Source organism: Lethenteron reissneri, chromosome 11 (assembly GCF_015708825.2).
Source record: "Lethenteron reissneri isolate LAM-NWPU_2019-01 chromosome 11, ASM1570882v1, whole genome shotgun sequence".
NCBI classification, from domain to species: Eukaryota; Metazoa; Chordata; class Hyperoartia; order Petromyzontiformes; family Petromyzontidae; genus Lethenteron; species Lethenteron reissneri.
Window position 1 is genome coordinate 3,974,006 of NC_083789.1, and position 16,557 is coordinate 3,990,562.

A 16,557-nucleotide genomic window follows, 5' to 3' on the forward strand; every position below is an offset into this window, starting at 1 on the left:
CACTTTTAATGTAATCTATAGCATACTAAGGTTAAACACAACCGAGGAATGCACTTTTGTTGAAAAATAAAGCTGTGAAAATTTGGCCAAATTTTTGCCAAAAACGGCAAGGTTAGTTTTATTATGTAATATATAGATTGCATGCTCATGGTAAACACAATGGAGGAATTAACTTTTTGTTGAAAAATAAAGCTACCACAATTTGGACAAATGGCTAAAAACGGCACAGGTTCAATCATAATTTTCAACTGGTGCACTGATTTATACGCTGATTAGGTAATGAGATACCTGGTAATCAAACAATTAACCTGGGGGCATGTTACATGTACAGGCGTAGTGTATGAAACCGGCTGAGGTCTAAGTTTGTTGGAAAGAATCCCGTGGAAGCTTCACATTCAAGCGGTTTTAAAGCAGTGTTGTTTGTGAGTTTTCCCCTGGCAACTGTTTTATACATCTTGACAAGGTTCGTTATTCCCTACTCTTGCCACGTATTGTAGTGGTATGTGGCCAGACGTTAACTACCTCGCCTGGTGTGTTCCCTCGCCTGGGTTCAATGCCGACCCCGACGCCTGTATATTTGGAGTTTGCATGGTTTCCCCGTGGTTGTGTGGATTCTTCTCCGGGTCCTCCAGTTCTTCACCCCGCCACATTTCGAATCAACATGCATTCAGAAAAAAGAGCTATATAGCTCAGTAGGCCTTCCCTGGTAAAATACTAATTTAATAGAAAAAAAAATCTGATGCGTTGACGTCACATTTATAATTGATATACTTGTGATACGTGCAAAGAGTCACAATTGTTTATTTCTCAGAAAGTGATATTTATTTTATAAACAGTGTTCACCGGATGTCCAAATGCGAGTTCGACAGCTCCAATCACAACGCCATGTAGACCAATTCATTCCCTCTAGATATGCACAAGCCTACCCAAAACCCCGAAGTACGTGGACAAAGGTGTATCGCTTGCATGAGCGAAAGGAAAATTGAGGCCCCAAGATCAAATGTCTGAAAATTGAGACGGATTGATCAAGCAGCAACACCTGTCTGCAAAGGACAGGCCAACTTGGAGAGGGAGCTGACGGCAGAGGCATCAGTAGCACCCCGAAGACCATTGGGGTGACGGCATAGATGACGATGATTAATGCATGTAGTGTTTGCATGATAAAACAAAATCCAGAGACGGACACATCGGCCTTGTGAAACCAACATTTATTGTCTGAAATGTGAATGAAGTAGTATAGCAATTCGCTCGTACAGGCAAATAAATGTTTAAGATGGATCAAGAGAGCAAATAACAACGCCTGCCCCAACAATATGCGCAAGATGCTTGTCAATAGCAATCATAACGATCAAAACTGTTTCATTGAGAAACTCAGCACTTTCTGACCATCTTTAAGCACTGTAATATAGCATCTATAAATGTGCCTAAATAGTGAACGTGCAAACATCTTGTAGAATATTTTCAATTTTGGTAATGCCTACATTCAATTCGTTTCAAACGCTTAACCGCAGCAAGTCAAAACGCACAGCAATTAGTGAGGTTAACGCAAGGACAATCTAGCATATATCTGAAATGTTAATGAGTGAATATTTCTGGACAACATTAATATCTGTAGTGGTCAATCACAAATGAGAGAATCGCCTAATGACTATTTATCAGATGTGGTTATTAATCTTAAAACGCAGTAAATTAGTAAAACATCCTATTAAGAAACAAAAAAACGAATCCAGTCAAACAATTGGGAAACCATTTTTGGAATGCATCTGTGCTTTTTACGTGTGGATCTACAGAAATATATCCCTGCTAATGTGTAAATATTAGGTATTTAAAAAAAAAACATTGATTAATTATGTTTTCTGATAGCAACACGGTGTCAATACTGCAATCCATTCCGTGCACCTCTCGATCGTGCTGTGCTGCTAAGCTTAAGTTTGTCGACCAAATCACAGGGGTGTGCAACGTGTATGGATTTATCCATAGCACAGGCTTTTTTTGGGTTAGATCGCGTAAATATGTCTCGTTAAACCCGCCACCACCCGAAACATCCGATTCGTAAGGTTCGTCACATAAACAGAAAATGCCAATTCGTTACGAGAACAGCACACCGGTGTGGTGGAGACGTATACAAATAGGTCTGTCGCCGGACTAATCGGCTGTGTCGAGTTTAGCAACACATTTATATATTTACACGATATAACCCAAAAAACATACGAAACCTGTATTATGGATGACCTTTGTCGTGAAACCCTACGTGTTCAACTGTAATGATTTAATTCGCATCTATTGACTTCAGCAATCACCTGCACCGTGGTGGAGTCTGTGAAGAGGCATTCCGGAAATATCTTGTACGTTACTTTAAAAAGGTTTCCAGAAAAGTCGTCCAGAAAGTGACACTTTGTTGTATACCACCAATCTACGCATTTCCCCCTTCTCAAGGTGCCTCTACATATCTGAAGAGTATCAATGTGAAATAAATACACTTGCAAATCTTGACTTAACGCTTTCGTGACTGCAGGAATTCATATTCTTCAAAAATAAACCTATCTACGTGACTTTACCGAAAAACCCAGGAATATTAATACTTGCAAAGTTACAAAGTATTAATAATTCGATGCATTTCTGAAACTGTACTGCAATTTTAAAGCACAATTCTTACACAGTATTTTTGATCCAGTATTTTGCTTTGATTATATTTATTGTTTGACATGTTACCTAGTCATCACACACAAATTAATAAAGTACTGCTTTTAGACCTTTTTTGTAAGATGGTGAATACCGAGTGTGCTTATTTTCCCATTGTTAAAATTATTTGTGCTGGGGGTTTTCATTGCTGCTTACCCCTTACCAAACGTGTGCTGTACTTTAAAGTGCTTTGAAAAATAAGTGAATGGTATCACTTTACCAATAAATGCTGCATTTAAGAACAGCACCGTGGAATCTACAAAGTTCAAAAGATTGTCTCCCAGCACAATTAATTAAATAGTCGTACAAAAATCTTATTGGACATTCCAGACCGAATTGTTATATTATGACGAGAAGTTAATCAGCGCATGGGATCACGGGATCGTAACCTACGCAAGCGGACCGGTAATCTTACCAAATCCTCAAAGCTTATCGGAAACTGCACAAAAAACGTAAACAACGCAAACAATACGATTGTCAAAGACATTCGATAAATCTTTTCAAGACGCTTTCTCAAGTTTTTTTATATTTTGAAGTTATAATGCACCGCTCAAACGTTAAACTACGACATGCAGGCCAACGCACTATGATTGCATCAAGGCGTGCTGCTATGCATGGTGACAAAACGAGGGTCAAAATCTGCAAATAAGCTGCAAAAAGCAGAGACCAATATTTTACGTGTAGGAACCACCACGAGAATCTGGAAATGTTAACTTTCACTGGCCAAAGCATCACAGCCCAGACTATTTGTCCACTATAGCAAACTTGAATATGTAAACAGACCAAGGTATATTAAGGCTCAGAAGATCGCCACACCTGGAAGCGTGGAGTGGTATGTTGCTACAACTACTCTGCTATGCGAAGCAGAAAACCTGCTCTTAAACTGGACTGCAAATGTATTGAGTGAAGGGGATATTTCAGTGGCATGTTTAAAAAGCAGAGGCAAAGCGACAACCTCCTTCATAAACTGCGTGGCATTGTTGTTGCGCAAGTTAAATGCGGTTGTTTAGCAAGGTCTTCTCCCATGTGTTTTCGGGTTGTATCGTACTGCTGTTCGGCTTGGTGTCCGACGATTCACCCCACGTGTCGAGAGCTGCTGGGGAGCTTCTTACACTCTGGGAGCCGAACAACAGGTGGCACAAGCTGACAAAACTCATCGCAGCGAGCCACAGAGATGACGAAACAGGCGACGCATCGTTTCAGCAGTGACGTGTAACATCAGATCAGGCATTCACAAACATTAATCAAATGAGCCACAGCGATGAAACGATTGCTTGCCATACATCGGCTGACAACAATGCTTTGACACTGCAGTTTTGACCATACACAGGTTAAGGTGCCTCTGCCTTAAAATTAATCATGGGTGACAGGGTGCCGCGGGATGACGAGGTGGACGGGGTTCGGGGTTGGGACCAAGGGCTGGCGAGCACGCCGCTGCGCCGTCACTGCACGCGCCACTGCAGGATGCCCATATCCTTGCCGCCAGTCGTGAAGACGAAGGAGTCGTCGCTGGAGAAAGCCACGTTGGTCACGTGGCTGCAGTGGCCGCCGTAAGCGTGGCTGGGAGCCTGCAGGGGAAACGGGGGGGGGGGGGCAGAGGAAAAGCGGTTTAAGGGGGCAGTTACGTGTAACACATTGTCCTGCGGAGGGAGCTGGTAGGAACGTTGGGTTGCTCGGTCAATGGCCAGGGTCAACGGCGGCGTGGTGTATTCCGCAAATATGCCCGACTGAGGGCGGGCACAAGCCGGCGTGAGTAGGTTAAACGTTGAGTTTTATAAGGGCACCACGGGGTGACCAGCTCATCCCCACCCCTCCGACCCCCCACCCAGCCCCACCCTCCCCACCCAGCCCCTCCCCACCCAGCCCCCCTCCCCACCTTCCCCACCCAGCCCCTCCCTGCACGACGGACGGACACAATAATCCCCTGAGGGCTGGTGTAATCAGGAGGTTCCTACCAGTAAAAAGTTGCAGTTTACAACCAAAGCCAAAGGATTATCATTGACGATGTATCAAAATCCGAATATTTACTTATACTGGAGGAATCTGATGAGATATAAAGCTCTTTTTCACAGGTGTCCAGTATGAATCCGATGTGAGGAGCTAATGGCCTGAGGAAATGCAGGCGAGAAGCCTGTTTTTTTGTTTTCGTAGAAATTGATAGGTTCCACTTATTTGGCACAAATTGAATATTCTGAATTTAGTTTTCTTCCGATTTAACTGTATTTCCTGTAAAAAAAGCCAGAATCAGAACCATTGAGACGCAGCCAAAGAGTGACTCGAGGAAATTTGGAAATCTGATTGAAGAAATTTGGAGCTAAATAAGAAAACGCTATTTTCAAGTTCACTCTAATAATGACATAAATTGCTGACCTACACAAGAATATGTATTTGTAAAATGCTAATTTGGTATTATGTATACAAGTTTGTATAATATATATATATCCATAGGTGTCTGTGCAAGGTTATATTTTCTTTAACAGAAAAAAAATACAGGAAGGAACAACAGTTCCACACTGCCCACCAGGGATTGTCTGTCTGTCTGTTATGCATAGCTACGCCCTCGATTTGTATTTCATAGAAGAGCGCTTCGGGCGGGCTCAGCACCACGTGACGCGCCGTCCCACGCAGCTTGCGCCACGTGACACGGATCGCACTCCGAAGGAACGTGTTTACAAATGTAGCCCATTAGAAAGACTGTAGCATAAACATGTGACAATTGCTTTGCATTAACGCCAAAAAATTACAACAAATTACCTGGCAATGTTAAGCCAACAACATTCTAAACAATTCACTCCCATTAACTATTCGGTTTGCATCTGAGCCGACAAAAAAATGTCTCATCCTGGACTTGCGTCAGCGCGCCAGCAGACGCGTGGGAGATTCGCCCTTGCGCCACGGCACATTAGTCGCAACCGGGTACCCGATACCCGTACCCTACCCGATACTCGGCTACCCGTACCCGGCCGGGTATGGGTATGGGTAGCCGTTTGCGACCCTGGTGCGGCCGGGTACGGGTACGGGTAGGCCGTGAGTCACTGGTGAGTCACCGTTTGTCACTCATTTCGGGTAGGGTACGGGTAGGGAACGGGTACCCGTACCCGGCCGGGTACGAGTACCCATTTGCGACCCTGGTGCGGCCGGGTACGGGTAAGGAATCAAAACCCGTTTGCGACCTCTGCCACGGCGGCGTCTCTCACCTTGGGCTGCGAGGCTGGAAAGCGGAAGAGGCGCACTTTGCCGAAGTCGTCGCCGAGGGCGCACAGCTTGCCCGAGCCGGAGCGGCACAGCGCGTTGATGTCCGTGCCGTCGGCTCCCTCCGACCACACGCCTGCGCGCGGCCACAAACACGACCAACCGACTCGGCTCAGTACTGCGCCGAAAAAAATCAACTGAAACCAGAGAGCTCTTCAATTCTGAGTCGCATCCCAATTGTGATGCCGGCACGTTGCGAATTAATGTACACGCGCTACCATTCCATTCAATCATCATCATCATCTGGGATCAAATTTTGATTTAAAGCTTTCGTGACTGCAGGGATTCATATTCTTGGTTCTTTCGATAAAGTCACGTAGAAGAGAAATAATAAAATGATAAAAATATAAAACAATAAAAATTCTCACGACGTTTCGACTGCAACACAGGTGATAATGATTGCTTGTGTTGCACACAGGTGATGATGATTGCTTGTGTTGCAGTTGAACCGCGTGAGAATTTTTATTGTTTTATATTTTTATTATTTTATTATTTCCCTTCTACGTGACTTTACCGAAAGAACCAAGAACATCTGGGATCACTCGAGGTTGAGTACGATGATCGTCCCATGGACAGTGATGATGGTCAGGGTTTATGGGTACACGCAGGTGGCTGATAAGGCCAATCCTGGAACCACATATCTTGTTACAGTGACAGCATATGTTGTCGCTATTGATAGTTGGGAATCTTTGAGTCGGACCTGGGTGCGTACTTTCCTTCATGACCGTTTGCAGTTTCGTTATGGCGTCGTTGTGACTCAAAGTGTCGAACACCTCGGTGGACTAGAGCTCTCCAAGATGATCGCTCCCATCCAATACAGACCCGGCAAAGTGAACGTGTGGAATAACACTGGTTACACTTTTTCTGGCATAAGGTATTCCATCGTTTTTAAGGTAATTTTGGGGTGCTGATTCCAAATCTGGCATCAGTTTTTGTCTATCATATCAGGTTTTTTAGACATCAAATATTGCATTTTCAATAAAAACTGCAGAAGAAAAATATAAAATAAATTAGTCTAAAACAGCTGCAAAAGTCCAGGCCAGAAAAAAATGTTTTTTTTTTGTTGACCAGTGTAATTTTTCAACAGCGCTATACGTTAAAGGAGACGTTTAAAACAAAAAAGCAAGGGCGCCAATTCGTTGTGGGTGAAGGCGCACCAAAGGTGGAGAATCCAAGCACACAGGTCATCGTGGCCCACTCGACGTCTCGGACCGTTGCCATGGCGGTCACCTGCTTGCAGTTGGCCGGAGTCCCTAAAGGGGGAGACAAAAAATTAACCCGTAAAAACAAAGTTTTTCACTATAAATCCTTTATATGCGTGGCGGCTAGAGTCCTCTAGTCCTCTGGCTTGAGATGCCTGCCACCATTAAGCAATTGGTAATAAAATATAATTTATTTTTTCCTAAAGAGTGTAAAATTTTGGGAAAAAAAATTCACGAAAATACATTGTCACGCACAACGAGTCTGTGTGCAAAATGTCCACTCGATTGGATCACGGGAAGTGGGTTAAAAAACGACCGAAAGATTTGCACGGTCGTAAGCAAGCAAGCAAGCAAGTGAACTTAATATAAAGGATTTAAAAAGGGCACGCTCTTAGCGAGTAATAAACGGCAGCGGCGCGATGGCTTGGAAACACTCAATGCACGAATGCCCGTGTCGAAAGAGAGGCAGGCAATCCAAGGTTTCTGGGTCCTCCTCCCAATCCACGGGGTTGACCCGGAGGCTGGGTGCACCACACGTTGACGTGTGGTGCATCGAATCTTTCATTGTCTTGGCCCAGGTGGCAATCATAAATATTTACGCGTCCTCATACTCAAAACGATTGTTGGACGTTACTCATCGCTGGCGGTCCTGAGCCAGCGATGGAATTCCCCAGCAGGTTACTTAAAATAATGTTCTGCAGTTTAGAAAGTTGTTTTCTTCATTTTGTCCCTTCTCAAAAATATGAACAAAATAACCAAATACACATCTTTCACGAAATAGAACATCACTCGTTTTTCATGGGTTTATTAAAGTTGCCTTGTGAAATACAAACTACTGAACCGCTTACTATTAAAGTCGTACTCTTCTTCACCCAACATTAATGCTCCATCGCTAAGCAGGCTTTATTTACAAAGCTTAATTATTAATACATTTTTGCGATTCGATTAATGTTCAAACTCACAGTAAAGGGTCTCGTAGTCTCCCGAGTTGGACATGAGGAACTCTCCGTTTGTAGACCAATCCAGGTGAGTTACGAAGCTCGAGTGGCCCTGAAAATTGACGAGGGGAAATGTGTTTAAACAAAACAAGGTTCGGCACACAAATAATGTTAAAAGGGTCTAAGCATCTCCATACTCTCGCTAATATAGGGGTGGTGTTCATCGCTATTGGTGTGCTTGAGAGCCAGGGGTGGAAATTTAACTTTCCTGTGGCAGAAGTCAGACTCTGTACAGGACAACCATTGTTAAATTCTTCCAAAGCAATTATTTTTTATGTTATCACCCCTGCATGGTTGGCTCGGTTGACCCTTGAACAGGATTTGAACTCCCAACCTTCGAACGCAAGACTCGTGCCCTGCTATAGTGCCACCCAGCTTGATTTGTTATAATACCTAGGAAAGCCTCGGTCTGAAAACCTTTTTGAGAATGGACCTGCAGTGGGATGATTGGCCATTTACTTAAGCGGTGGTTTGCACGGAGGAGAAAACTGCAGCACCCAGGAGGAATAGTACAAAATAATTTTGGACCATGACAGCCGCACACTTGGCCAGCTCTTGCTTGAATATCTCCCGGTGGCGAGACGTTAACCACCTCGTCTGGTATACAGGAGGTCGTGAGTTCGATCCCGACCCTGATGCCTGTATATTTGAAGTATGCATGTTCTCCCTGTCGTCGCATTGATTTTTCTCTGGGTTCTCTGGTTTTTCCCTCCATATTTAGAAACATGCTTTTAGAGTATTTGTTATAAATGTTCACGTGACAAGCCACTTCGTTGGGCTATCATTTGTGGCCAGGTCGCTTCTGAAAAACAGCTTTGTAGCTCAGTGGGCCTTACATGGTAAAATAAAAATAGCTTATAATCTTAGTTTCGAATGCCACTGAAACTTTTAAGCGAACTGTGAAGCATAGTTATGTTATGGTTAATACATCTGGAGTATTAACCGGGGTGGCTGGGGGATTTGAAACCGCACATATTTGTAACGAGTGGCAAATGCGCTTGCGCTGGTCTTTGATGATGATCATGATGATGATACACTAGTAGCCATGGTGTAGCAGAGTGCTTCTCATGACCCAAGGCTTACCGTGCATTTCCCAACCGCGTTGTACTTGTGCCCTTCCTCCGAGACGGAGTACACGTAGATGAAATTGTCATTTGAACCCACAGCCAGGTGGCTCCCATCTGAAAACATACACAAGTAGATAAATAATTCGACCCTTTGCCAAGGTTCTTTGAATCAGAACAACAAACATGTGTTCCAAATACAGTGCTTCACATATGCACAGATGGAGCAATCGTGTTTGAAATTGTGCCACAAATTTGCCGGACAAGCAAGTAAGACATTGTGGTACCCGCATTTTATCCAAATAGCCAATGGCAGACATTCCACATTCCCATGACGGGAACCAGGCATTCTCCACATGACAACCACTGTAGACTTCCTACAACATGGTTCTCTTTCTTTGAACCGCGTGCAGGCGGTCGCCCGAGTTTACCGCCACCTGGAATTTAACTCGCAACTCGGCGAGTAGATTGAGTCCATTAAATGGACCAATACTTGCAATGGACTACTTTTTGTGTCCAATTATTCAGACTCATTCACAAATGGCGCCCCCCCCCCCGCGACCCGAAAATGGAAAACCCCAATACATGCCCAGTGTGATGCGCCCAACGATGTGACCAAGCCAAGCCCATAACCTCCCGTTCAGCGGCACAAATGAGAACAGGGGTGAGACTTTTTCTAACCAAAAAATATTTTCGTATTATTATCTGATTAGGAGTGAAATTTGACCCATGGTGTAATCGATTCATTATATATATTCGTACATCCCAGCTATATTGACAACCTTACAATTTTGATTCAAGATCTCTGACTGCAGCACCAGGTTGGATCATTGAAGGGATGGTGACACTCATACCAGGCGAGTAGCGCATCACGGCAATCTGCTCATTGCCAGCCGATTCACGATGCAACTCTTTCTGTGTCTTCAAGTCCAACACCAGCCAGCTGTCACAGAGAAAAAATCACACACAGACACGGTCACGAAACCACACACATGTGTACAAGTACACCCGGGCACGGAATACTTTTCTTAACAGTTTGGATGATGTAATGAACCTGCGTAATTCCATTGTGTGTGTTCACGTTTTATGACATTTCAGGAATACCTTGCAGCCTGTGTTCCAATGGCAACCACTTCTCCACTGGGATGGAAGTCGGCCGACTGCAACGGATCCTGAGCCATGCATGACACAAGCGACGACGAACAACTCGCATGTATCCATTCACGCGACGAGTCACTCGCATTATAAACGAGCATCCAAAGCATCTCGCTTGAGTTTTTTTACCCTGTGCTCGTCTTTTTCTCCATCTACCGGTGGATATTACTGGTAGGAACTTCCTGGTTACACCAGCCCACAGGGGATTATTGTGTCCGTCCGTCCGTCCGCCATGCATCCAAAAATGGGAGGGGTGGGGCTGGGTGGAGAGGGTGGAAAGGGGAGGGTGGGGAGGGTGGGGCTGGGTGGGGCTGGTCACCACGTGGTGCCCTTATAAAAAACTCAACGTTTAACCTACTCACGCCGGCTTGTGCCCGCCCTCACAGTCGGCCATATTTGCGGAATACACCACGCCGCCGTTGACCGAGCAACCCAACATTCCTACCAGCTCCCTCTGCAGGAATGTGTTTATATTCTTCCGTGCATTGTGATAGCATCTACAGTGAAATGCATTTCATAGTATTATGCCAATCTGCTGCTGGATGAAAGCTTACCGATGCCATGCTAGTCTTTAGGGGATCAGAATCTTTAATTAGACTGGAGGAATCCGATGAGCTATGCAGGTCTTGTTTCGCAAATGACTTAATACTTAATGCACTAAAAATTCCAATAACCAATAAAACATTGGGGACAGTTAGACTCAAGAGTTGGCACAGACCAATCATTCACCCTTAAATACGAGCTACTTTATACAAAGTCAACTCTCGTTTCCATGGTAATGTAGAATCTGTGCTGCCGACGGCTGTTGACACGGGCGAGGTGACCAGAGTATCCCGGAGGCAAATTAGCAAATTCTGACCTTCAGAGTCTTGATCCAGGTGGGACGGTGAGTGGCAGAGTTCCACAGTATGGCCTGCTTGTCCTGGGCACAGGTCAGGAAGGCATCCTGCTTTGGGTGCACCGCCAAGCCCCAGAGCTCGTCCGTGTGGCCCTGGCACGAGCAAGAGAGCAAGACATCACGGTTGCTTAGCACAAGCGCCAAAAGGCTCAAACGCCAAGCAGCTAATAAGGGTTTATACGTTTCTTGCATTGAACGAGATAAGAACTTGACCAAAGAGACGATCCAAAAAGCAACGGTGCGAGGGAAGAAGCAGAGAGGCGTTTTGACTTGCAGTGTGGTGAACACAGTATGTGACAAAACAGTCTGGTCGACTAAAGTCCTCAACAAAGGAGGATCAACCAATGAGTGAAGTTCATGGGAACAGTAAGCATGGTAGTAGCGAGGAAAAGCGAGTGGCTGGAGTGAATCTGAGTGTTGATATATAGGACAAGAGAAGCTGCAGCATGCTACTTATAAATTGGAACTACATTTTTTTTTAAACGAGTTAGAAAAACCATGCACACAAATTCATTACGTAAACACTATTCAACATTCATAATAAAGGTTTATGGGTTAGATAGCGTTATTATAAATGTGTCGCAAACCTCCAGCAAAACGTCGTACTCAAATTCTAAATGTTGTGGATTCACTCCTCAAACACAACGGTGGGCTGAAGAAGTAGCTAATTGGCGTTTTGTTAACGCGACACATTTTTTACTGATTGGCCGTGTCGGGTGGTGGAGGGTTGCGACACATTCATAACAACGAGATCTAACCCAAAAATCTTTATTATGAATAACACTGGTAGCGAAAGCCTACGTGTTAAACTGCTATTCAACATGCTTTTGGCCTCGCACATATTTTATTGGCAGTCCGGTTAATGATGGATAGCTGTCAGAGAAATATTAATTAGCATATTTGGCAAGAGTAATTTTTTTCACTGGTATGTCTCCCAAGATGTGTACAAGCCTTTGATCAATTTTTCCACTTTTAACAAGGGCAAGTCTCGAAGAGCAAAGCAACTTCACATGAAAGAGAGTGCACAACACAGACATGTGACAACACACGACGCACAGGTCAGTGTGGGGCTGGGAGGGAAAGCGGCGCTGGTGTATAAACCAGCAAGGACCGAGCGTGTTTCACAGAAGCGCTCACCTGCACCACTGGGGAGAACTCTCCGTCCGCGCTCCCCTGCAGAATGCCGTTCTCGGTCGTCCCTACCCAGAAGGAGCCATCGACCCCTTCGGCCAGAGCCCGCACGCTGCCCAGGTCTTTGGGGATCTGAACAGCAACAGCAACGACTATCACCAGTTTTCAACCGGCTCTCAAATAATCAGAATCAAAAGTTTCTACCCGCTCAAATCATCATGGTTTACACCGTGCCTCCCATGATTGCATCTCGAGGAGCCTTGTGGGATTCTCGCCAATGGGACCTCATAGTGGAAGCTGTATCTGTATGGCACAAGGTGAATCCAGCAGCAGCCTGAAAGTGGGCAAGAGTGTGGCAAGAGGGGAGCGATGTTGTTACGTCGATTTTTCCCCCAATAAGTAGTTCACGAGTAACTTATCAACTTTGGTAAATTTGGACCACATTTTTTTATTTATCTCATGGGATGTTTAATGTGCTCTGTGTTATGCAGATGCTATATTTATGGTTAAAAACACCCACTGTATTAACCAGGGCGGCCGTTGGCCTTTAACCATAAACTTCTACAACTAGAGGCAAGCGGGCAACAGCTCGGCCACATCACTCAAATCACACACTGGGGCAACAGCACTCATCCCTGTTCGGGGCCCTGAGCCAGTGACAGAAATTCCACATTCCCCCGGTTTTGGAACGATCCTTTTCAGAAAGGGCCGTTGACGATTCCACAAGGGCCACTGATGTTTTCCCAAAAAAAAGTGGCACTCGTTTTCATCAGCCCCGGTGAGATTCTGGGCTAATTCGGCCCTTAACCAGGATGTGAACTTGCAACAAAGCTATCGTTTATTCATAGAGTGCTTTGCCAACACTGCCTCTCCCGCCAGGGAAATAATCACACGTGCCCTTTTAACGCGTTGCGTATAGAATCACTGTTTGGAAATACAAGTGACAATGATGTAATTTCTGGGAATGAACTATGACAGAAAGATGAGATTAACATAAAAATGCAGAAAAGGTTCATTTGAGGTATGGAGCTAAAGCTGTAGAGTGAAGAGCATCGGGAGGGGAAATGGATTATGACCAAAATTAGATGAAAGAAGCAGACAGAGGGAAGTCCATGGAAGATCTAAAAACCAATGAGAGCAGTCTTGTAGTTGGCTCTGGATTGAATTGAGTATCCAGCCATGGGGGTTGTAAGGAAAGGGGCGATGTGTTTTTGTTCACAGATGCAGGTGGCATGTCTGGCGGTGGCATTCAGGGCCATCCCGAAGGCTGGAGGGTATTTGGAGACGGTAGGAGGAAATTACAACAGTCTAGGCGAGATGTGACCAGAGTAGGAATATCACGGTTTCAGAAGAGGAATGGGGGCAAGGAAGTGGCAGATGAGAGATGGTCACAAGGGTGAGGGGGTGGCTTTCACAAGGTTTAGAGATGTGCGATTTGTTTGTTGTCTTTTCCCCGCACCTACAATGAGCAGTTGGCTACGTACGGTGCGAAAAAAGTTCAACATAGATCCAGGTGAAATTTCGATTTAAAAGCTTTCGTGACTGCAGGGATTCATCTTCTTGGTTCTTTCGGTAAAGTCACGTAGAAGGGAAATAATAAAATAATAAAAATAAAACATAATAAAATAATTCTTACGATGTTTCGGCCACAAAGCAAGCAGCCGTCCTCAGGTGAAGAACAGGTCTGTCGGAAGGACAGACCATTCAGACGCTGTCTTTCCGACAAACGCTGTCTTCACCTGAGGACGGCTGCTTGCGTTGTGGCCGAAACGTCGTGAGAATTGTATTTTATTATGTTTTATTTTTATTATTTTATTATTTCCCTACGTGACTATACCGAAAGAACCAAGAAGATACATCCATGTGGCTGACATGTTGTGTTGGCGACATGGTGAGAAACAACGCTGTCGTCAATAACCACCCCACTCGTCAACACTTCACCCCGCCCAACTCACGCGGCTCTCTCCCGTTTTCTCCATCTTCGAGTCCCAGAACACAACGTGGCCGTCTCTGCCACCGGAAATGAAAGTGCCGTCGGCACGCTCGCACAGCGCCATCACCCCGCTGGCGTGCACGCCCGTGATGGCGCGCGTGATGCGGTAACCACCTGCACGCCGAGGGGGATCGAGAGCACCGTCGCAAATATTGAAGGCGTCATCATGGCCAGTGCCGCTGACGTCACCGCACCTCGGTCAACTTTTCATGCCTGTTAGTGCTCCTGATGATAGTGGTGGAAAATCCAGATTGTTATAGCACAGCAACGGTGGTTGTCCTACAGGGCATAGGACAACAACCACTGTTCACGTCCCATTAAGTGACATTAATTTATATGACGGAAAGAACATAGTAAACCCACGGTTAGGATTAAGAACTCTCGACATTCAGATGACGAGAGCACTCTTGGCACTGCACCATCCAGCGGGACCCGCGTGACGACAAGATATTTAACGCGGTTACCTTTGCCCCACACATAGATGTTTCCACCGGAATCCCCAGAAACAGCATCCCCGTTGTCGAGGTAGATCAAGCACAGGACATGCTTGGGTTTCTCGTGCTTCTGCAAAGGCGGCAGGAGACACACTTTCATTACGGGAGGAATTCCTTTGAGAAGCCAAGAGTTGCGCTTAGGTCTGATGCACGCCACCTTGCTGGCAACCGTGTTGATCGCTTCTCGTGCTGCACACGCAACATCACTGGGATTGGCTCGAATGAGCTCACATGCAGACAGGGGCATTCAGGTCAAAATGTAAACAAAGTTTAGTATGAAGAGATGCAGTTGTTTAACATAAATTTTTAAAATATTTCTCTTTATCAAGCTATGCAATATGCTCATCATAGTTACTCAATATATTTTTATCTAATTTGCTTAATTTTTCTTCACCTTTAACCACCGAAGATGGCCACAATGTATTGCCTATATACTGCGACATATTCGGTTGGCTCATGGGGGCCGAGCCATATTGTCATAAAGAAAGGATTGACGTAGCATCCACATCATGAAATGCATAAAACGCAATACAATTGAGATGTATTTATAGAGCATCTGTATACAACTGCATAACAAGATGCTAGAATGGATATGTTTTGGCCTCTGAATAGCTCATCTTTACTCGTCGTGCATATTGAAGAAATCCTGTCCATTGCAGCCAGGCACTTCACCTCGAATATGCCCTGTTTCTTGCTCAAGTTGCGTCCGTCCAGTGCCCAGAAGATGATGTTGTTTTTTCCGCAAGTGACGATGACGTTTTCCTCCTTGGGGTGGAAGTCGGCAGAGTACACCACCTCGTTGGAGCACTGCAAGGTGCATGGATCGGGACACAAAGCAGAACATATGAAAAAAATGTTGTCTTCGTGGCAATTAAACAGGTGTTAAGATCATCATGGGACCTCCTTTGCCAGTACCAAAATATACTAATAGGGTTTTTCCCCTTTTTTTTTCTGGCAACAAAACTGCGCCTTTTGGCGTCATCTGGTCGAACACCATATGAGACTAGGCTCTAAAGAAAGCTGTCTCTGGTGTGGACCAATCAGTTTCAAAGACAATGCATACATTATCAGAGTATTGTTTTTTGTTTGCATTTGACTGCAAGTATTGTGGTTAATGTAAGCATGATTCCTTGCAAAAGGTGTCAGTTTTGTTGCCAGAAAAAAGGGAAAAACCCTATTAGTAGGTGTTAAGATGTTCAAGCACCAAATAGATACCTTTTGCAAGGAATCAAGTCTGAATAAACCACACGTATTTGTGGTGAACATACAAACAAGCTCTGATAATATTTGCATTGTCTTCTTAAATGGCATAGTCTCACCAGTGTCAGACCAGAGAACGCCAAAATCCAAATAGTACAAATACAATAATAGAGCGAAACGCATTTTCAATCTGGCTTTAAAGCCGATTTTCAATGCCATAACCGTGAGCAAGCAACAACCACGTCCTGGGTTCAAGCTCCAACATATTTGGGTTCCTGCGAGTTGCGGGTGCGACATTGGACGTCATCGGCTATTGATAACAAGACGTAAAAGAAAATATACCCAAAATGTGATATTTGAACCACTCGATTTACTCACAGCAAGATTTTTACGAGTTTAATTATGTTAAGGTTTCTTTAGCGAACAGAACTACAAACCTGTCAACCCCTTATCAGTGCCTACCTTCTTACAGACCAATTCAGACCTTA

General features: G+C 44.7%; 1 protein-coding gene across 1 annotated transcript in view; it reads right to left on the bottom strand.

Annotated features, from left to right (window-relative positions):
* Positions 1-1,191: 1,191 nt before the first annotated feature.
* LOC133341293 (echinoderm microtubule-associated protein-like 2) overlaps positions 1,192-16,557 on the bottom strand; it is a 29,442-nt gene continuing 14,076 nt past the window's right edge. The window contains exons 8-19 of the mRNA XM_061549809.1: positions 15,542-15,676; positions 14,840-14,939; positions 14,338-14,489; positions 12,389-12,514; positions 11,213-11,344; positions 10,303-10,370; positions 10,053-10,141; positions 9,218-9,315; positions 8,099-8,186; positions 7,092-7,187; positions 5,880-6,010; positions 1,192-4,250 (exon numbers count right to left, since the gene is read on the bottom strand). Coding sequence (XP_061405793.1) covers positions 4,125-4,250; positions 5,880-6,010; positions 7,092-7,187; positions 8,099-8,186; positions 9,218-9,315; positions 10,053-10,141; positions 10,303-10,370; positions 11,213-11,344; positions 12,389-12,514; positions 14,338-14,489; positions 14,840-14,939; positions 15,542-15,676 — 1,341 coding nt within the window. The 3' untranslated portion in view covers positions 1,192-4,124. The remainder of the gene's footprint in view (positions 4,251-5,879; positions 6,011-7,091; positions 7,188-8,098; positions 8,187-9,217; positions 9,316-10,052; positions 10,142-10,302; positions 10,371-11,212; positions 11,345-12,388; positions 12,515-14,337; positions 14,490-14,839; positions 14,940-15,541; positions 15,677-16,557) is intronic.